The sequence below is a fragment of the Myodes glareolus genome, chromosome 4 (assembly GCF_982192425.1).
Source record: "Myodes glareolus chromosome 4, mMyoGla1.1, whole genome shotgun sequence".
Taxonomy (NCBI): domain Eukaryota; kingdom Metazoa; phylum Chordata; class Mammalia; order Rodentia; family Cricetidae; genus Myodes; species Myodes glareolus.
Window position 1 is genome coordinate 639,655 of NC_142029.1, and position 23,198 is coordinate 662,852.

The 23,198-nt window shown below is 43.5% G+C and overlaps 1 protein-coding gene across 1 annotated transcript in view; it reads left to right on the forward strand.

Annotated features, from left to right (window-relative positions):
* Window positions 1-6,120: 6,120 nt before the first annotated feature.
* LOC125393135 (sodium- and chloride-dependent transporter XTRP3A) overlaps window positions 6,121-23,198 on the forward strand; it is a 41,526-nt gene continuing 24,448 nt past the window's right edge. Inside the window, exons 1-3 of the mRNA XM_087905118.1 lie at window positions 6,121-6,402; window positions 20,872-21,012; window positions 22,440-22,531. Of these exons, the coding sequence (XP_087761244.1) occupies window positions 6,210-6,402; window positions 20,872-21,012; window positions 22,440-22,531 (426 nt within the window). The 5' untranslated portion in view covers window positions 6,121-6,209. The remainder of the gene's footprint in view (window positions 6,403-20,871; window positions 21,013-22,439; window positions 22,532-23,198) is intronic.

Consider the following 23,198-nt stretch of genomic DNA (forward strand, 5'->3'; position numbering starts at 1 on the left):
AAGACTGGAGAGAAGTTGTGGGTGCATTGTGGTCCTGACATGAGAGGAGGCTTAGCCAGGAAGAAGGACACTCCTCTACCCTTTCCACACAACAGAATGAGAAAGGAAGGGTATGCTTTGTTTCTGAGTATATTTGAGAGTAGACTCGTTGTAATTTTGACCTAGGTGTCACTGCCACCTTAAAAGGCATAAATGGAGTGATGAACAGAGGCAACAAATGTAGACTACAAATTTAGATAAAGAATTGGTGCCCTGTAGACCTAAAAGGTCTTAAAAGATGTTAGTAGACCTTGAGAATATTTGTAAGCAGGGGACGGGAATGGAAGGGAAGTGGAGGAGAAGGAGATCTATAAGTAATGAAGAGAGGTGACTATTAGGGAGTCCCTGAAGCCCAGAAAAAGAGTGAGAACCCGTGCTGAAGATAACTGGAAAGAAAAGGAAATTTCAGATATGAGAGAGTTTCCCTTTGTGGTTTTTAGAACCTGTGTTAAAAGTCATCAGTGGACTACGAGGTGTGGGAAGGAAGATTTGAGGCACGCAGAGCTAATAGAACCCAGAGCCACAGGTCAACCAGAGATGATTAATAAAGGAGCAAGGCCCTGCTGACATTGTGCACCTGTGCTGGCCACATATGCAGCCACAGCCTTGTAGAATGTTCCCAGAAGCTCCTAACAGCAGCCCAAGGGTCCAGGACCATTGGGGTTTGTACTACACGGTAATAAAAAAAAAAATGTGGGTAGGAGCAAGATGTGTAAACTGACCGACTACCTGTGAGGTCCAGGCAGAGAGGGAAACTGTGGAAAAATAGGGCCAGAGTCAGGGTTTGGTGAGACAGCAGAATCTGGGGTCCTTGAGACAGAAGGGCAGAACAGGGGCCCAGGTCTGGATGAGGGCACAAGCATTTCCCATTTCAGAGTGACAGTTGCCTCAAGGGATGGAGTCACCTTTGGTACATGGGACCTCCTTGCCAGGGGATGAGGAGCTGTAGCTCTGGAGAAGCCTAAGATGCCCTTGGTCAGCACCCAAAGAGGGAGCTAAGAAAGTCACATCCTCTCCTGAGGAAGTGGTGCAGCACGCAACACGCGGCTCTTTCTCACACAGCTGCCTACAGTCTAAGCATAGAGAGAAATGCTGCATCATAGACATTATCATTGAACTTCCAAGTCAGGACTGCCTGGTGGAAGTTGTGCAGTGGTGCTCTGTGTCTTTCCAGACCCCACACAGAAGCCACCAGCCACAAGCAGCTAAATGATTGTCATAATGGACAACAAATTCCGACTCTTTCTTTACAAAAAAATAAGTTTAGCTGCAAGTTTCTGGTATTGGGGAACCTTAACACTTGGCAAATTAAATTCCACGTGGAAATGCAATGTACACAAGTTACTGTAATGAGACTACCCTGGGCACAATATCAAAATCCAGGAGACTCTAAAGCTGTGGCCGTTTCTGAAAAGGTCATAGTACCTAGTTGTAACATGGAGAGGGCCTGCTTGTTGGGGGTTTCTGTCCCACCTGGCACCCCATAGCCAGCAAGCCCCAATGAAAATCACACAAAGATCTCTATAAGTTATAAAGCTGATTGGCCCATTAGGTCAGGCAACTTATTAGATAACTCTCACATCTTGATTAACCCATTTTTCTGATCTATGTTAGCCATGTGGCTCAGTACCTTTTTCAATGGGACAGATCACATCCTGCTGCTTTGGTGATCTGGGCAGGAGTGGGAGGAATCAACTTTCTCCTTCCCAGAATTCTCCTGCTCTCCTTGCATCATTTCCACTTCCTGTCTGGTTTTCCCACTTACACCTCCTGCCTGGCCAATCAGCATTTGGCAGAATGATTGACAGAATACAGACAATTCTCCCGCACCACCTAGTGTGAGACATATGACCCTGGAAATACAGAAGGAGGAGAGTCATTTTAAAATTTTAATATCTATCTAAAAAATACATGAGAAAGAGAAAAACAATAACCACCATGTGGATGCTAGGAAATGAACCTGGGTCCTCTAAGTGCACTTAACCACTGAGCCAGCTCTTGGTGCCCCAAGCCCTGCAGTGCTATGCTTGTTCTGATAGTGCACTGTACTTATCCCTTCTGGGCTGTGGCTGGCATTATGTCGTACTCATCCTGAGAAGGCAGGTTTTTCACCTGAGGCAAAATGCTGTGTATTTTTATATTAAAGAGTTATACTGATTCTGTTTCCTAGAACCCAGGCATGCAAGGGTCAAATTCCTCAGTACTCAATTTAAAAAATCCTCAAAGCCTTGCAAACAAAGCTAAGGAGTTTGGACTTTATCTTGTAGGGAACTGGAAGCTCTCAATGGTAGTTAGGTAACAATGGAAATCACCAAGATGAGCAAATGATTGAAAGCTGCATGACCTTCACAGTTGATAGAGTGAGAGTATAGAATCCTGAGGTGCACTTGGCGGCTACACCCATGCGCTCACGCCATGTCCCCCTCCTCTCCTCCTTTTCAGGAAAGTGGATAACATGAACTTCAGGCCTTTGTGTCTTGACTGTCATAGATGCGGTGAAGGCAAAGTCTGGAGAAAGGGTTCTCCCATAAACCAGAGTAGGCTCCCCTAAGCATTAAAGCTTATCTGAAAACTCTGCTTCTGGGACACCAAACATCCCAAAGAGAAACACCTCAAAGAGGTGAGCTTGCTCTACTACCCAGTCTTCTGTGGAGTACTGAGTGACCAAATGGGGCATGTACAGGAATTTTGAGAACTTGTTTTTATTAAATACAGCCATTACTGAGGGCTGAGTTATTATATAAATTATCTAAAGAAGAAGTAAGACTTTAAAATCATCATTTCTAATTATTTACTATTCTTTACTATCGGCTAAGCTCTTGAGGCTACCTTGCCATTGTACATACATGGTTGAGAACTCAACATTACAGTGTGCCGCTCCCCAACCCCAGTGATATCATGTTGGAATCTCAAAATGGCCTAAAGTTGAAGTATTTACACCACAGGCATTAGCAAGCAGATGAGAGGTTTTTCTGCTAAAAGTGGATAAGCGTTTGTCAGTTTGCCATCAGTGTCCACACACTGCATTACTCTCTTCACATGGAAGTCCCCGCCACCACATCTTGTGTTTGTAGCAGCCCATTGCTCAATAGATCTTCTCAGAATTATCAAATGGATTTTTAGGGTGGCATGGTGATCTGACTGTTTGCATTTACTTGGTCTTGGTGATTCTTTGTACTACACACACACACACACACACACACACACACACGCACACGCACACGCACACACACACACCACAGAGAGACAGAGATTCTCACTTTCTGTATCTCAAATATTGGGCTGGCTTCCCAAGGCAGCTAAGACCAGATGCTGGTCTGGTCCCTAGGGTAAGGAATAGGAGAAGGGCATTGCCACCATTGGCCCAACAAATTCCATGTAAACTCGTTTCTAGTGGCTGGTAACTGTTCTTTCTTAGGTGCCCAGATCCTAAATGTCACTGTGTTGCTAAGAATCCTATAGCAAAACCAATCTGTGATACCCAAAGCATAAGTACATAGCTGGAGGCAGCAACAGCTCTTTTGTTCAAACTATTCACCACCATGCCTATAGGTAGACCTCTTACCAGGACTGCGGGGCCTGTGGAGATGGCTCATTTGGTAAAGGGTCTGCCTATAGGCATGAGGATCTGAGTTTCAATCTCTGGCGCCCACATTAAAAAAACAGGTACAGCGGCCTGTGACTACTTCTCCAAATACTGAGGATGTGGAGAAAGGAGGATCCCTGGAGTGCATTAACCAACCAGCCTAGCAGAATCATTGAAATCCAGGATCCGTGAAGGACAGTCTCAATAGGCAGTAACTCACTCACTGCTGAGATTTGCTCTGCTAAGGGCTGAATGCTCAGGATATCTTCATGATCTTGGACTTGATAAGGAAGAATTTGGGCTTTTTGTTGTTATTGTTGTTTGGGGTTTTTTTGTTTGTTTTTTGTTTTTGAGACAGGGTCTCTATGTAGTCCTGGCTCTCCTGGAATCACTATGTTAACCAGGTTGCCTCTGAACTCACAGATCCTCCTGTCTCTCAAGTGCTAGGATTAAAGGCATGTGCCACACTCCTGGCAGGAAAAGGTGATTTAAAGTGAGACATGAGGAAAAAAATGACCACGAAGACAACTTTTTATAAAAGACTGATAGATTTTTTAATATTTATTTTTATTTTATGTGTCTATGTGTATATAACAGAGATATAAAAGTGCCCTCAGGAACCAAAAGAAGGCATTGGATCCCCTAGAGCCAGAGTTACAGGTGGTAGTGAGCTCATCATGTGTGTGCTGGAAACTGAACTCCGATCCTACTTGTTTATTTTTGAGATAGGGTCTCCTATAGCAGGCTAGCTTCGAGCTTGTGATGTAGCTGAGGATGACCTTGAACTTCTGATCTTCCTGCCTCTATCTTCCAAAGGCTGGAATTACAGGTACACACCACCATATATATCCAGTTTATGGAGAGCTAGGAATAGAGCCCGGGGTCTCATGCATGTTAGGCAAGCACTCTCCAAACTGAGCTACATACATCTCCAGCCCAAACTGGACTTTCTTGAAGTTAAGAATTTTCTTCACTAGAAGACACTTATGATGGGCCAGAAAGTCGACACACCGTAAGGAATGAAACTGTTGGCATATAAAGCAGACATAAGACCCATAGCCAGAAAAGGAAAACAAATGCAAATCAGTAGAAAAAGACAGCCTGGTAAAAACTAATCAAAGCTTATGCAGACATTCCAGAAACCCAGGGCTCTTCAGATGGCCCGGTGAGCATATAAAAGGCTACAGACTTGTCAGTTGTCAGGGAAATCAAAAGGCAAATTGAGCCATCAATGCACAGTCATAAGTCTAGATAGAACTTTAAAAGCAGACTGGTAGGGCCAGGGAGATGGTAAGGTCGCTTGCCTGACTCCCACAGATTGTTCTCTGACCTCCACTCCTGCTGTGGACCTGCCCTCAAGAAATGCTGTGTTTGTTTTGTTTTGTTTTGTTTTGTTTTTAACAGAATGGAGAGCGGTTTACAAGGATGCAGAGCAGCTGACGTTAATGAGAATGTGAACTGGTATTTCCTAACCCTGCCCATAGTCCCAAAGTTCCCTCCAGTAAGGGCATCCATCTGAGGAGTATGTTAGAATGCTCACACTAGTTCTGTTCATAGCAGCCACAGACTGAAACAACACAAATGTCCATCAGCAATGCACTGGGACTAGGCATGGGAAGAAGCAGGAGAGGGGGGAAAATCTATAATCTGAAACTTAAGTATCCAGACTTCCTTCTGCTGTGTTGTGACTTGGCTTTCTTTTTCACTGTTTTAAGGTTAAAACTTCCAGGATAGGTATTTTAAGCTTGTTGGAAGGGGGGGGGGGGCAGGGATTTGTTTGCTTGTTTTTCTATTACAGATGAAACAGTGTCAAAGACGTTAAATGACTTGCCCAAGTCACAGACCTTAGTCAGTAGTGGAGTAGAGACAGAAATAACAGACTCTTCCTAAGTCACTGCACTAAACTTTGTGTAGTCCAGTTCAACTACATTTCCTCGCTGGATCGGCAAAAGCATGAAAATCTTAGGTTTCCACCTAGCCTAAGACGAGAACCTCTAGCTCCCATTGGTCTCACAGCAGTTGTTCAAAACCTAATTCTGCACACTGCGGGCATAGGGAACAGCCAGTAGATAGAGAAACTTGGGTCTCCCGTGTGTGCTAGGATCAAACTCAGGGTCTCTCAAGGGGTTCCTCTGAGCCTCCACACCCACCCTCTCCCTGCAAAAGTCATCTCTCCTAGGAACGTCTTGGGTCTTTGTCTATCTGGTTTTAGGACTTACCCCTTTAAATCGTCCCTTCACCTCCAATTTAAATGATTAGGTGGTACGAACCAAATGAAACTGCCTCTGTAGGTTAAAAAAAAAAAAAAAAAAAAAGTCTAGAACAAGGTTATTCGCGGCATTTAAATGTTCCCGCCATCCGAATGTCAGCTCCGGAGTGAGGGTGCTGTTCTTTCCCGTTGCTCTGAAGTGCCTGGCATATATAAAATTGCCATCGATGAATCAGTAAGAGGTGGAGGAAATGTGATCCTTTCCCTGAGCTCTGAAGTCCACACCCGGTGCCAAGCAGGGGTGTCTTCCCCGCCGGGGTCGGCGGGGTGGGGCTCGCAGTTCCCCGCTTACCGGCCTCGCCCCTCTGGGCGTTAATGAGATTAGCAATTAAAAGGCGGGCGAGCAGTGGCCAGAGACCAGGCCCTACCAGAGAGCGAACGCCGGCCATGGAGAAAGCACGGCCTCAATGGGGCAACCCGCTGCAATTCGTGTTTGCCTGCATCTCCTACGCGGTGGGCTTGGGCAATGTGTGGCGCTTCCCATACCTGTGTCAGATGTACGGCGGAGGTGAGTGCGGGCACGCAGGACGCGGCGGGTGCCTGGACGCCGGGTGGCGGTGACGTTCAGTCCCGCGCGCCCCAGCTCAGGGCGGCATTCTGTCCCGAGCGCCCAGCTCAGGGTGGCAGTGCTTGATCCCACTCGCATAAAGGGCAAGTGGCCCTTAAGACAGTCCAGAACGCTGAGGCGCAGGGCCTTTCGCCCTAAGATACTGAGCCTCGCGGTGTTGAGCCGGAGCTGCCACTCCAGCAGATGCGGGGCAGCGGCGGGACCCTGCAGTCACCCCTCTATAAAAGTGAGCAGTTAAACGGTTTAACAGGAAGTTGCCATGCAACTTGCAGGTCCGAAATTTAAATTCCTGACCACAGGTTGAAACACAAAAGGATCGTGAGTTCTTTCTTTAATTTTTCTTACAAAAAAAAAAAAAAAAAGATTGGTTTGTGGATATGGAGACTTGGTTTGGACTTGGAATCATAGAAGGCAGGAAAAACAAATAAATCCACACCCGGATAATTTGTTTCTTGATTCTGCTGTTGTTTTGTTTTGTTTCCTCTGACCGGAGTGGGGGGAGGCAGGCAACTGGGAGAGAGGGTGGAAAAGACAGCAGCACCCTCACCCTGCCTTCCCTCATCGGAGCAAGGAGTGGGGCACTCCGGGACTGAGACCTTCCAAAGAAAGCCAAGGAACTTTCTGGAGTCAGTATGGCATGAAGGAAGTAAGACTTGGTATATATACATACACACCACACACACACACATCTAAACAAAAGCTTCCTCTTCAATTCCACTTTCTAAAACCTTGTCTAAAGGAGAAGTCAGCTTTCCAACTGAGGCAGAAAATATCACAATCACTGTCTTTTAGTAAGACCAAAATATTAGAAACTTTTTAAGCCCTTCAGAAAAGGGATTGTTTCAATAAATTGTGGAAAATTCACTTTTGACAGCCTCAAAGAAAGTTTTTAATAAGATTTTATCTTAATATTTTAACATATGTTAAGTGAAGGGAGAAGTTAGATTTAAAACTAACATTTTTAAACAGTTGTGCTTAAAACCATGCAGAGAAAAAAGAATTTTAAAAAAGTATTCTCAAGTGTTTAGAGTAGGTCTCTGGGTGGCTATTTGCCTAGTAGCATGTGTGTGTGTGTGTGTGTGTGTGTGTGTGTGCGTGTGCGTGTGTGTGTGTACATGTGGGGGAAATCTAATCAGCGCCCTTTTTTTCTCACCATCAGAACAGTGAAAGGTGTTAAATTAGTGCATTACAAAATTTAACCTGTTTAAAGAAAATCTAACCCTCCCTCCTCCTATCACTCTAGCCAGATCAAAATCAACTCAACAAAAGGTTAATAAACAAAATACAAAACACAGTGCATTCTTAATTCTCTGGCTCCTTTATTTAAATCTGAAGCATTCAAATACTCCATAGGTAGAAGACATGCCATCACATGCTTCTAATGCTTCATAACTGGCTTTGAAAAGGATTATTTTCAGAAGCAGATTTTACACCTTCAGTATGCCTGCCTTAATAATCCGGATCCATAGTTCACAGTCACAAGCTAGGTAAACCACACTGTCACGTGACTGCTTGATTTCTTGTTTATGATGGCACCATTACCTGAACAGTCCACGGAGTTAATTACTTCTAGGCTGCAAATGTGCTGAACACAAGTGTGTGAAAACATACAGGCACTAACAGCTTACACAAATTGTGTGTGTGTGTGTGTGTGTGTGTGTGCGCGCACACACACACGGTATATTTGAATGTATGTAAAATGTGTGGAAGAAAGAGAGAAGTGTGGCTAGAGAAAATATGGATTATGCAGTTCCCCCCTCTTAACTATTCTCTAGATATTTGTTTTGTTTATTTGTTTGTTTTTTAATTAAGTTTATTTTTCAAACAATCTTTTCTCATTTTACCTATCTATTCCAGCTCCCACTCCCTCCCTTCCTCCTGCCCCCCCTTACTTTTCCCCAGCTCCCATCCATTCCTCAGAGGGGATAAGGTTGCCCAAGTGGCATTAACAAAGTCTGACTTCTGACTTTGAGGCAAGACCAAGGTCCTCCCTCCTATATCTAGGCTAAGCAAGGTAGCCCTCCAACGGGAATGGACTCCAAAATGCTACTTCACTCACTAGGGATAAGTCCTGGTCCACTGCCAGTGGCCCCACAGACTGTCCAAGCCATACAACTGTCCCTCACATTCAGTGGGCCTAGTTTGGTCCTATGCAGGTTCCCCTGCTATCAGTCCAGAGTAGTGAGCTCCCACTGGCTCAGGTCAGCTGTTTCTATGGGATCCCCATTATGATCATGACCCCTTTGCTCATATTATTGCTCCTCCTTTTCTTGGGTTGGTTTCCGGAAGCTCAATTCAGTTTTTAGCTGTGGATCTCTGCATTTGCTTCCATCAGTTGCTGGATAAAGGTTCTATGATGACAATTAAGGTAGTCATCAATCTGACTACAGGGGAAGACCAATTCACACACCCTCTCCACTATTGCTTAGGGTCTTAACTGGGGTCATTCTTGTGGATTCCTGAGAATTTCCTTAGTGCCAGGTTTCTCTCTAGCCACATAATGGCTCCCTCACTCAAGACAGCTCTTTCCGTCCTCTCCCTCTCTGTCCTTCCTCCATCTCAACCATCCAAAAACTAGAGGGCATCTGGCTTTATAGAGGGTCAAGTTATTCTTAGAATTAATGTTCCATTTCCCTTCAAAACTCTCATTTCCCTCTATGATAGGAAGTAAGTTCTTTTAGTCCTCTTAATTCTGCCACTTACTCGAAATGTTGCATCTAGAATGGATTTTCCCCTCAGAAACCTATAGAGAGAGGGCAGGGTCTGACTTTTTGGCAGGGAGGGGTTCGAGACAGGATTTCTCAGTGTAACAATCCTGGCTGTCCTGGAACTTGCTCTGTAGACCAGACTGGCCTTGAACTCACTGAGATCCGCCTGGCTCTGCTTCCAAATGCTGGGATTAAAGGCATGAGCCCGTGGTTTTGTGGTATGATTGAGCATCTTTTGGGTATATACTCAAAAGTGGTATTGCTGGGTCTTGAGGAAGGTTGTTTCCTAATTTTCTGAGAAATTACCATACCGATATCCAAAGCAGCTGTTTGCACTCCCACCAGCAAAGCCGGAAGTGTTCCCTTTACCCCACATCCTCTCCAACATAAGTTGTCATCAGTGTTTTTCTTCTTGGCCATTCTTACTAGTGTAAGATGGAATCTCAGAGTTGTTTTGATTTGCTTTTCTCTGGTGGCTAAGGATGTTGAGCATTTCCTTAAGTGTCTTTTGGTCATTTTAGATTCATCTGCTGAAAATTCTCTGTTTAGGTCTGTACCCCATTTTTTATTGGATTATTTGTTCTTTTGATGACCAATTTCTGAGATCAGCCCTCTGTCCGATGTGGGGTTAGTGATTCTCATTCTGTAGGCCGCCGTTTTGTCTTGTTGACCATGTCCTTTGCTTTACAGAAGCTTCTCAGTTCCAGGAGGCTCCATTTATTAATTGTTTCTCTCAGTGTCTGTGCTACTGGGGTTATATTTAGGAAGTGGCCTCCTGTGTCAGTGTGAAGGTCATGTGTTCAACCATGTTCATAGCAGCATTATTTGTCATAGCCAGAACCTGGAAACAGCCTAAATGTCCCTTGACTGAAGAATGGAGAAGGAAAGTGTGGTACATTTACTCAATGGAGTACTACACAGCAGAAAAAATAATGACATCTTGAAATTTTGCGGGAAAATGGATGGATCAAGAAAACATTATATCGAGTGAGATAGCCCAGATCTAGAAAGACAAAAATCATATGTACTCGCTCATAAGTGTCTTTTAATCATAAAACAAAGAAAAACAAGACTACAATTCACAACCTAGAGAACCTAGACAACAAAGAGGACCCTAAGAGAGATATACATATATCTAATCTACATGGGAAGTAGAAAAAGACAAGATCTCCTGAGTAAATTAGGAGCATGGGAACCAGGGGAGAGGGAAGAATAGAAGGGGAGGGGAAGGGAGGAGAGTGGAGAAAAATATATAGCTCAATAAAATCAATTTTTTAAAAAAAGGCATGAGCCACCACTGCCCAGCAAGGATCTGACACGTTTTAAAATTTATTTATGTTTTATGTATGTGCATTCTTCATGGCAGAGAGGGCATCAGATCCTATTATAGATGGTTGTAGCCACCATGTGGGTTCTGGGAATTGAACTCAGGATCTCTGGAAGAGCTGTCAGTGCTCTTAACCACTGAGCCACCTTTCCAGATCCCAGGATCTGACACTTTTAAACAGGGCCCATTGATACTACCAGTTCCTAGACTATACCTTGGAAGAAGGGTCAGAGCTGTTCAAATTTCTCCATTCATTCAACTGCTGGGGGCTTGGCCTGCTGTACTGGGTCCTAAGTCACAGCATCTGTTTTCCATCCTAGTATAAACATTCCCACTGTGACTGTCTCCAGAATACCACACAGGGTGCAAGACCCAGAAGAGGTGAGGATGGCTAGGTGTGTGAGCTGCTCTGGGAAGGCCTGTATACACCACTGGAGTCAGGTACCATGGTGACATATGGCACAATCAGTCATCCAATCTGGGCATGGTGCCCACCAAAGTGTCCAGGAATGAACTGGGTCTTACTCTACCGTGTTTTCTTAGGGTGTGTGCATGCACATTCAGGCTGTCTTGTGCTGTTTCTATAGTTCTGGGTGGAACAGAACCTGAGTGTCAGAGGTTAGGAATTAAGCCTCTAGTTAGCACATAAAATTTCCAAAATGAGTGTCCAGGTACTGGGCCCTAAAGTTGTGGTCCAAGCCATAGAAGACCCACTTCTGAAGTTCTTCCAGCATCAGTTCTAGCGACAGTCTACTCCACTGGGCTTCTGCAGAGCATTTTACAAATCTTCAAGTCAGTCTTCACAGAAATGCCAAGGTTGACCCTGGCTGTTACAGAAGGGAAACATGCCCAGAGAAGCAAAGGTGACTTCAGGAGTAATAGAGGCTTAAATCATCCTTGCCTCCAAACGGTACTCTTTTTGAAGTACTCTGTAGCTTCTGTATTTGATCTGATAAAGGCAGGACTCCTCTTGTGATTCTCTCAGTCAGGGCTTCAGCTGGACACCGGAGGCGGCCTGGCCAAGAGTTTGTGTGTCCTCTGTGTTCCCCTTTAAAGGTCCCATGTGCCTTACGTCCCAGTCTTTTCTCTATTTCTGCCCTTCTCTGAGTACACATCACAATGTCTGATGTCCTTCCTATCTGTGTACTTCTTCCCCTCACCCTCCCCTGGAAACCTCCTTCTACCCAAATCAAAAGTATCCCATGCAGCCTTCTGAGACACCTAGGCTAAGCCATCTCTCCTCTGTGGTGATGGTCTCAGCCCATGGTGGAGAGGGTAAGTGACAAGATGTAGTGCCCATGTGTTGGTGGAGAAGTCTCCATTCACTTTCATGATAGAATTACCAGTAGCTGTAAAATTCTATGTGAATATGTATATGATGTATGCATTCCCAGTGTCCCACCCCCAGAAGTCCTGTCTGAGTTGGTCTAGGTATGAACCTAGAGAGTTTTAAAAACCTTCCTATGGAATTCTTCACCGTCTGTAATCACTGTCTTGTATTTTGTTCTAAGGAGAAAGGTGCTTAAAATAATTAAAAATGAATGATATAAAACTTCTAAACACTTAAGTCATTTCACAAGTATTTATTGAGTATCAGCCACAAGGCAGGACTTATATTATGGGGGAGCTAGCAGAGGTGGAGACTACTTTGGGGGCAAGAAGAGGCAAATGTATAAACATCCTATGCACAGCACAGACGGGGCGTTCACAGAAGGCTGTTTACTGAAATGACTGAAGAAGGATTTGATATAAGAGGGAGTCTAGAAAGCCTCTAGCAATGTCATCATTAAATGAGGACATCAGACAGAATTAACGGTAGACTACTCCTAGCGGAGAAACTGTGAAAGGCACAGAGAGCATACATTTAAGGGAAATATCCAGATCCTCCAAGTGGCTGTGATACATGAAGCAGAGACCAAGGCAATGATAGGAGAGGTGAGAAGGGGTGAAGAGGTAGCCAGTGTGTTCTCAAGGGCCCTTGTTCACAGACTACAGAAGAACTTCAGTTTTTACTCTTGAGAGCAAGGCCAGGGTTAAGCAGGAGAGCGGTGTGATCTTCACTATGAAGCACAGCAGGACGGAAGCCAGAGATAAACTGGGGAGTGGATGAAGGGAGGATGTTACCAGATAGGTACAGAGAAAGGACTAGAGAGAAATTCGCAGAGCTTTAGACCCAGGTGGTCAGAAACAAGAAGAATGATTTCACTTTTCCTCACCTGTGCTTTTGCTCTTTGTTTTTAAAACGTGGATCTGAGTCAATCCCAATGGGAACCTGTAGAATAAACTGAGGCGGAAGGGGGTAAACGGAAAACAAAGTAGTACAGAGTCCTACATTGAGCATAGCAATGGCTCTTTAAGTGGTTCCCATCACAGGGAGCTGCAGTGTCATCTAGGATGCGCTTCTTAAATCAAGAAAGTGCATGACTCAAGAAGGAAATCAGGTTAATAGATACCTACCGTGGGTTTTGTAGAGATGAAGGTATATAAGTACAGAGAGACCGAGAGTCGGAAAACATGAGTTGACTTTCTGTAAGTTGCTAACTTTGGGTTTTCTATCTCTATTTTGAGTCTCAAAGAGATAGAATTCAATGTAAGGGCTTGGCCCTAGAGATAAATAGCACTCAGAAAAGAATCTACCTTCCAATGAGATCCTTGTGTTCAACAGTGTATTGCTTTGGTAATTACAAAGATAAGTAATTGCATGCTCCAGAAAAACCCATGGTATGAGTAGGAATTCTGTAAAATAGAGAAATATAGGATGAATAAAAATACAGAATCAGGGTCTAGAGATAAAGCTTAGTAGGAAGATATATATCTAGAGTGAGTGGGGCCTAGGCTGAATCCTCAGCACACACAAAACATAACAAACAGCAAAACCCCCTGAAATTCTGCCACCCAGATATAATAACTGTTCCTATTTTTATTCAAAAACAATAGAACTACATTTTACCTGTCATTTGATGCTTTGCTCTTAAAATTAACCTAGCCCAGGGGCCAGCAAAATGGCTCAGTGAGGAAAGGCTCTTGCTTCCAAACCTGAGGGCTTGAGTTCATTTCCCAGAACCACATGAGAGAAAGAGAGAACCAACTCGTGCACATTTTCCTCTGACCTTTGCGTTTGACTTCTACACACGTGACTTGGCATATGTACAGGCATGCATACACGTGGTCATGCTAATAGCATTCAGGTAGCTGAGGCAGAAGATTTTGAGGCAGAGTTCAAGACCAGTCTATGGTGTGTAGTGAGATCCTGTCTCGGAAAAAACAGGAGAGAAATAAGTAAAAGGAAGAAAGAAAAGGAAGAAAGGAGGAAAAGGAAGAAATAATAAAATGGAGGGGAAAACCTTTTGTAATTATTTTCAAAATCATAACATATTCTTTAAAAATATAAACTTAAATAGCTCGATAGAATTCCATTTATAGAAGTAACAACACATTAACCATTTTCCATTTAACTGCTTTAAAGTTTGACACTTTATTATTAAATAGTCACAATCTTTTAGTGAAAGAGTTCAATCCATTTAAATCATTATCAGACTATATTTGTTGTTCTTGTTATTATTATTATTATTATTATTATTATTATTGAGACAGGGTCTCTCCGTGTAGCCTTGGCTGCCCTGGAACTCACTCTGTAGACCAGGCTGACCTCAAACTCAAATCTACCTGCCTCTGTCTCCCAAGTGATGTAATTAAAGGTGGGTACCACCACCTACTGACTATTGACTGTTTTATGCTGTCTTGCTGTTTGATTGTTGCATTTTGATCTCTTATAACATAAAATGAGTTTTTTTCTCTCTCCAATCATTACAAGTTTTAAGTTCTGATTTTACTCTGCCAATAACCAATTTAAATTTTTGGGAAAAAATATTTATTTCCTCCGTCAGTATCAAGAATGAAATGTTATCTTTGCTATCGCCCTGTGGCGTTGAGACTTTTAACACGTTGGCATTCCATTTTGTGTTGTTGTGACTGAAGAGCACCAAGTGAGTAATTTAAAAATCATGGATGTGTGTTTAGCTCAAGAATCTGAAGGCTGAACGGTCGACGAGTGTGCTGTCTCCGTAGGCTCCACTTCTCTCTGCTGTGACGTAATCCCTGCGAAGACAACTGAAGGGGAGAAGAACTCAGCTCACAGCCTTAGGGTACAGTCCAGCCTGGCAAGGACGTAATGGCAGAAGGAACAGGAAAGCCGATGTTTTCTCTTCCATCACCCATTCCCACATCTGCGTGCATGTCGATGCACACACATGGGTGTGTGGGTGCCTGTTCATATGTTATCTATACACGTGTGGGTAAAGGCCAGAGGTAAATATTACATTTTCCTCAATTCCTCTGCACCTTATTTTTAAAATTTTAAAAGCATTTATTTTTATTTTATGAGAGTTTTGTCTACATAAATGTCTGCATATCATGTACAAGCTTGGTGCCCATGAAAGCCAGAGAGGGTGTTGGATCCCCTGAAACAAGAGTTATAGAGAGTTGTTAGCTACCGTGTGGGTGCTGAGAATTGAACCCACGTCATCTACAAGAGCAACATGTGCTCTTAACCACCAGTCCTGTCTCCAGCCCCTTGTACTTTATTTTTTGAGACTGAACTGAACCTGGAGTTCACCGATTCTGCTAGACTGGCTGGCCAGCGAGCCCCAAGAACTTACTGTCTCTGTCTCCTCAAACTGGGGTGGAAGGGATAATCAGTTTTTTCTGTAGGTGTTGAGAATCAAAATTCAGGTTTTTCCATTTGTAAGGCAAACCTTTCACTGACTGAACAATCTCCCCTTCTGTATTCAGTCCAGAACCCTAGCCCACTGAATGGCACCACCCATATTTAAAATATGTCTTCTCTTTTCAATTAAATCTTCCTGTAAACATCCTCACTGACAGATCCAGAGGTCTGTTCCTATAGTGATTCTAAATGTACTCAAGTTAACAATGAAGATTGCTTAACAGAGTGCCTGTCTCTGTTCTGCATTATGCTGTACTATAACATTACAAAGAACCTCAATGCTGAAACAGAGCAATCTGCCTAGAAAAACTTTTGTTCCAAAGCCACTCCCCCTATATGCTCCATTAATTCATTATCCAGATCCCCCAAGATCCGATCATCTCTCATAGGTCCCACCTACATATATCATTACCATATGAATTAGGGACTTGAGTTTCCAACACATGAAACGTGAGGAACACCTTCAAACCACAGCATGCTTTTACTTCCTGCCCCTTTCCTTACCCCATTCTACATAGCACATTTAAAAAATATAATCTGGGGTTTCAATGTGACAATGATATTTTACTGTAATATCATGGTTACCTATTCGTAAATTCCTTTTCTCTTTTATATTATTTTCCAGTGAAATCAACAGTATTAGTTTTATACTTAATTGTTTTGCTTGTTTATTTACTATTGATTACTTATTTTATAACACAACTCCTTACTTGAGTTCTTTCTTTTGATCTGGTGTTGCAGCTTATCAACAAGTAATTCTTGCAGGGACAGAAAATAAAGAACTCAGTGTCTGAGACTATCTTTCCTTCGTAGCACCATGAATGAGCGGCAATCTCCTTTGCTCAAAAATCTGTAGATTTTTTTTCTGTTGTTTTCAGATGTTTAATTCTGTGATGGAGAATTCTGTGGCTAATTTGATTAATTCTTAGGTACCCAAGGAACTTAAAGTATCATGGAAATATATGTGATGATCTATAATCTCAGTCACACTGTCAGGAAATGGTCTTACAAATCTCATTATTGCACACATTCTAACTGTTATGTCTGTGGTGTTCTCTCCCCCTCAATTAAGGGCTTAAGCTTGCTTGCCATGCCTTGTCTCTACACTTATGACGTCCACCTCTTGGTTCTTTTTCTGTGAGCTTAGCTCATCATTGTGACTATGCTCTACTGTTTGCTCCTACTGAGCTTTAAATTCAACAATTGTATTTTTTCTTCTTTAAGGAACCTGTTTCCTTCTGCACTGTTCATCAACAACAGCATTGCCTGATGATACTCAGATAAATCATCTCTGCTTTTTTCTCTTTCTCATAGCAAGTCTGTTTCAGAGGAAGACATTTGTTCTAACACTCTAAAGGTTTTTAGGTGTTTATCTACAGTGTCTTATCATAAGTCCAAAGAATACCTCTCGTTTCCCATCCTTATAGATAGACTTTCTCCTGTCTTATCTAATGCACACACAAGTAAAGTCAAAGGAAGTTAAAATAGTTCTATGTGACTTCTTAGGCTTTTTTTTTTAATCTCTTTAATTTTTTTGTGTAGTGGTCAGAAGACAACTTTTGAAAGTCTGTTCTCCCCTTCCACTGTGTATGCCCCAGGAATCAAACTCAGGTCATCAGGCTTGGTAGAAAGTGATTTCACCTGCTAAACCATCTTACTGGGCCCTATGTGAATTTTTGGATGTTCTGTTATTAGCAAAGCGGGTGACTTTCCAGACATTTCCACCATTATCCTCCAGTGATATCTTCATTACCTACCCTCCTAAGTAGAACCATTACTGTAGAAGAGTTATCACCAACAGTCTGTGAAGGACCTGCTCCTTGTCAGATCCTTTGTTAAGAACTAAAGGACAGTGGTGAGCCAGAGAGAGTCTTCCTCTGTCCTCAGTGGGTGGCTTGGAAGTCTGGGAGTAGCATAGCTGTAAATAGTATGTGGACAATTGCCTCAAGAACAGGAATTATGAGATCACCTTAGTATTTGAAGAAGTGTAAAAAAAAAAAAAACCGATATTCATTAAAAAGTCCAGTAAGACCCAGAAGATACTAACCTACAGTGGGTAACCAAGTACTTCCTGGGCTCCGGTTTTGTCCAGTACCATGCAGAGCTGAGTAAGGGACAAAAGCTTCCTCAATGGCAAGGAGACAGATACCAGGAGAAAATTGTGGTTAATGTATTTCCACATAGCTCATTACTCAAAAAGTAAGTCTTACAGAGTAGAAGGAAGAGAGGAAAGCTTCTAATGAGGCCAAATGTGTGCAGAAAATGGAAAAGGGGAGACAAAAGAGAAGGTGTTAAGGCCTCCTAAGCCAGGGAACAGTGGCCACAGAGGGAGAGAAGTCCTTGGAGATTAAAGAGGGAGTGGAAATTTTGTCTCAAGTGTAAGGAGCAAGAAAAGAGGGTTTGACCCGGTAAGAGACTGATGTGTAAAGTGGGCAGAGTATCACAAAACCAAGGAGACACCTAAAAATGGGAGCCAGAGATGGGCAGAGTGGAGATGTACTGGCAAATGATACAGTGTTGGTAGAGATATGTTGGCAGATTCCAGGGAACTTAGGAATAAGAACCATGTTACTTTCTCCCAGCCATTCTTCATCTAAGTGTTCGACCCACCCAAGCTAATATAGACATAATGGTAGCAGGGATGCTAACAAAAAAAAATGTTCATATATGTGCTGGTTATCTGTTGTGCATGACAAACCACTTGAACATGAGAGGGCGTGTCATGGGCAGAAAAATTATAAAACACAACTAATGCAACAATTATTGTTTTAGGCGAGCATTATTGGTTCATGTAAAATGACCACACAGTAGACTGAGAACTGAATTCCAAATCAGGCCTATAATGCAGCATTTGGGAGGCTGAGGCAGGAAGACTTCCAGCCTAAATCATAGAATGACACCATGTTCTAAAACAAAAGCAAAGAAAAAGTATCCCATCAAAATTTCTTTATTGTTTCAAAGGAAAGAGTTAAGTTTCAGCAGAGATTCTAGCAGACACTACCTAAGCCACATGAACAAAGTCAACATTGCCAAGAAGGGGCAAAGGGGCATCGTGTACCTCTGAAGGAGGACATCAGGTCACTTTAGTGTTTCTGCCAGAATCTCAAATGAGAGACATTCCGCAAAACAACTTGCCGGTAAACTTCTAAAGTGTCAAGTTAAAAAGAAGAAGAGGCCTGAGGAGACTTTAAGACCAGATCTGACTGTATACTGGATCCTACACTGGAAAACTGGTAAAATTTCAATAACTCTATATAGCAAATATCCTGCTTTTGTTAACTGCATTGGGAGTCTGTCAGAGATCTTGCTTTTATGGAACTGAAGTGGAAGAACTAAGATGGGAAAAGCAATGTGGGATTTCCCTCTGTATGCTTGAATACCATTGATAAATAAACTGCTTTGGACCTATAGCAAGGCAGGAGTTAGGTAGGCAGGGAAAGCTAGGCTGAATGCTGGGAGAAAGAAGGGCAGAGTCAGGGAGAAGTCATGGAGCCCCTGCCGGAGACAGATGTGCTGAAACTTTGCTGGTAGGGCATGACCTCGTGGTGATGCACAGATTACTAGAAATGGGTTAAGTTAATATGTAAGAGTTAGCCAGTAAGAAGCTAGAGCTAATGGGCCAAGCACTGATTTAATTAATACAGTTTCTGGGTGATTATTTTGGGGCTGAGTGGCCAGGAACCAACAAGCGGCCTCTTCCAACAGAAAAGTAACTATTTACAGCAACAATCACTTCATACAGCTCTGTGGGCTCCCTAAACAGTTGCTCAACAGCTCCATCTGGCCCTGCTTATGTGGCTAAGACCCTACACACCCAGCGCTTGTGCTAGGGGTCCACAATTCTCCATCATGTAGCACTTCACCCTCGAGAGCCTGGAAGGACTCCATATATGATATCCACTGGCTATACTCATGAGGGTTAGAAGCTGCAAGCCTCTGGAATACACATGTCCTTTTCAGTCTGATGGACAAAGCTCTTTCCAAGGCCAGCCTAGATTCATAGGGTGTGGGAGAGAGAGACCTCCGCTTTTTTGTACGAAGAGCACTGAAGAATAGTGACTATATTTAATTCACCAAGTATGCTCCTTTTTCTAGAGCCTTCCCTCTGAGGTCAAGGTCTCCTTGTACATTAGAATTTTAAATTAAAGAAAAGAGTTGGTTAGGAGACTTATTTTCAAACCAATTGTGAAATACCTTTTATATTAAGATACAGCATATCTGTCTTATCTCTTATTGTACAAGTGTACACTTTCCTAATGAGTTCCAGTTTTAAATATCTTTTGATGAGACTATTTACCACTTACAGATATTGTTATGTTCATTCCTTAGAAACTTGATCCCCCACTCAATAATGCTTAGAGGTAGGGTATTTCAAAAGTGACTAGGTCATTAGGATTTTGACCTTGAGGATAGATTGTCGCAATCACAGAAGTGTTATAAAAATTGATTTCGCATCTCACGCTTTCCCTTTCTTGCTCTTGCTGTCTGCTGCACTTGTCTTCTCTCTCAAAGCCAGCAGTGTGCTCTGCATGGGGTTTCCCCAGAAATTTAGGGACCTAAAGAGCCAGCGCACTCCCAATCTTTATAACTGTCTGATGTACTCCAAGATGCAACACAGTGCACTAAGATGTGTTACTTATGACGTGTCCGTGGGTCTTGAGGTTCCACTATACATGCCTCCTATCATGCTTTCTCAGGTACATGTTTTATATATTTTTTTTCTCCAAGTCTTTAGTTATTCTTTTGGTTCTGCTAAGTGCTGTTCATGGGGAAAATGTCATGTATTTCAATTTATCAACATTTTCTTCCATAGATGGTGCTCACGCTTTTGTATCTAAAACATCTTTGTCTAATATGAAGTTTTAAAGATTTTCCCTGTTGCTTTTCTAAGTTTTAAACTCTAGATAGTAAATACAGGTATGTGATCTATTCTCATAGTTTTATATAAAATTTGCAATATGAATTACATGTGATTTATCTGTTCGTGAATTTTCAATTGTTTTAGTGTGCTTGTCAAAAGATTACAGAGCTCATCTCTCTGAACTGTGTGATTGGGGGTTGGGACAGAGATGCAAATGATTGCTGGGCAGTGCTAAAAATGTCCCCATTCCCACTTGGCACCAGGCCTTGGATTTCCACCTGACCCCTAACAGTCAAGTAAGTAGGCTCAATCACAGATACAAACTGACCATGGGACTCACTAGGCCTGCTGTGGTTACTGTTTGACACTGTGGATAAAAAATGAGATTATTTTATAACCTCTGAGGTTTGGACTACTACTCCAAAAGCTTGTGGGAACATATCCTTTACTTGAAATAGATAAATAGATTTTTGAGTGGACAGATAGAGGTAAAGAAGGAAGAAAAGGAAGATAGATATATGAAAGAATAAATGAATCAAAGAATGCTCAAATAGATGGGTGGACTGATGTCTGGTAAGAGGAACTGTAGAAGATGGATGTGTGGAAGGAGGAAGACACACTAGCAGGAATATAGAGTCTCGTTGGAAAGGTCTGAGGGCGAAGGATGGGGTGGAAAGAGGACTGGATGGGGAAAGGCTGGGTGATAGAAGCACACTTGCATGGAGAGAGGGGTAGGGTAAATTCCATCTCTCACACTGACCTGATGCTCAGCTCTGGCCTCTCACAGGGAGTTTCCTGGTCCCCTACATCATCATGCTCATCGTAGAGGGGATGCCGCTCTTGTACCTGGAGCTGGCTGTGGGGCAGCGCATGCGGCAGGGCAGCATCGGTGCCTGGAGGACCATCAGCCCCTACCTCAGTGGTGTCGGTATGTGGGATCCTTTTCAGTTCCTCTGACAGAGATTTGTGTGTTCCTGGGTATGACAGGCGTTCAGGTTGCTGTCGATGAGCAGGACCTGTGGTTGGGTGAACTGACAGCCCAGGGAGGGCTACCATTGAACTTGGGTAGAGAGGGCCCTGAATTCTGACCCTCATGTGGAACCCCACCCCCGAGGGAAACTCTCACCTTGGGGCATCTCTACTCGGGACCTCAGTGCCTGGCACAGAAGCATTCATTCAGTCCCAGCCACCTACCACCTAGGAATGTACACAACTGTCCCTGCTTACTGAAAATGGCATGACTGTGTGAGCTTATTCATCTTTACCACACCACTTAGGGGCTTTGGGGCACCATAGTAATGCCTGTATGCAGAAGTCAAGGCATCTATGCATGCCAGGTGTGGCCCACTGCGCCCTTCCAGAGTGACCTTCAGTCATTATCTCCTGGTGCCAGGATATGGTTCTCCTGTTTTGTGAAAGCCCAGAGTCCAGGGCCATCAGTGGCCATAAATGTTCAGTGCACTTCATGTCCCAGAAAGGGAAGCAGATAAAAAAGCTCAGGAATGAAGAAGGGTCAATTTGATAAGAGATAGTGCAGCTTTAGAAGAAATGTGTCAGGGGTATTAAGAGTCATATTCAAACTGCCTCCTCCCTGTGAAGAGCTCTAAAGGCCACTGCAGAGTGCTGAGGCAGCACTGTACACTGGAAAGACAAGAGAGGCTGCCTGGCCCCTTGGACACTGACACCCGGATACTGGCAAGAATTCCCAGTTGGGTGTAGAGAGCTGCTATTTGATGATATTGATGCTGGTATAGTCCACTACACTCAAGGTTAACAACTTAGAGCTCTTGCTTATGTGTGGGATGACTAAGATTGGCGGTGTGAGTCCACTTGAGTGCCACATGATGGCAAACTCTCCCTTTCTCACGGTGCTACTGTGGGACCCTCATAGGTCAGAGCGGGTTGGAGTTAGGGGTTGTCTGTCTGCTTCACACCTCACTGCTGCCACATAGATGGGGTTGGCTCCAGTGATTCAACCTCCAAAAGGAGCAAGTATCATCTCAGGCATGTGGTTGGCACTTCTCTGTAGCTCTACTGGGTAGTTTTGAGCCAGCTCTGAGCTTCAGTTTGCTCTTTGAAAAGACAATACTGTTGTGAGAACTAACGACACACAAAATACTGAGCCCAGGACCTGACACTTAGCTGTCAAAAAACTATCATTAGTCTCCTGCCTCAGATGATGAGTGGTTAGGAAGAATAACCCCTAGGGAGAGATCATAGGTATGGTATCAGGTCTAATAAGAACCTGAAGGAAAAGTGTTCCTGTTTGGGGATGTCACCATAGTTCTGTCATTCAAGTGCCACTGTTAAATCGCATACATCTGGTCTTCATCACGGCCCTCCGCTTGCTTACAGGTGTTGCTAGTGTGGTGGTCTCCTTCTTCCTCTCCATGTACTACAATGTCATCAATGCCTGGGGCTTCTGGTACCTCTTCCACTCCTTCCAGGTGAGCCAACCTCTGGCCAGAGCAGAAGCAGAAAGGGTAGAAGATGCAGGGTCACCTACCAAGTGATGGAGGATGAGAACACCAGCCCGTGGGAACCCTCACAGTGAGGGGAGAGAGTGAGGGAAGACACACATCTCAAACCAAGTGGGGACATCAGAATCTGGATCTGGACCCACTACTTGCACACTGTAAGCCATGTTGTGCAGCTGTCCATGTCTGTACGTTTCTGAGGAGCAGGGTCCACAGCACACACTGGAATATCTACAGAAGTGTCCTGAAAACATTACAAACCATCTCATGACAGACTCAGGAGAGAGTCTGTGGTGGGGACTTATGGTGATGACTTCACCATTCCGACAGGTCTGAGATGATTATTTCTCCTCCTGTCCTGTGTCCCCTCTTCCCCCTGTCTTTGTCACTTGTCCTTCCATCTTCTAGCTCTAGGCTGACCCTGAAGACCCCGAAAATCACCTAGAAGGAACAACGCCACTCTAACACTATAGGAACTGTTTTCAATGGCAAACATTTTCAACAGTGCATTATCCAAATTCATGTTGCTGATATTCTGGAAGGGTCTAGGCATTGTCGAAAATAAATAGAAGAACCATAATTCCACGCTGAGAGCTGGTCTTTATGCAAAGATAGGAATCTTCCCCTCCACCAGACG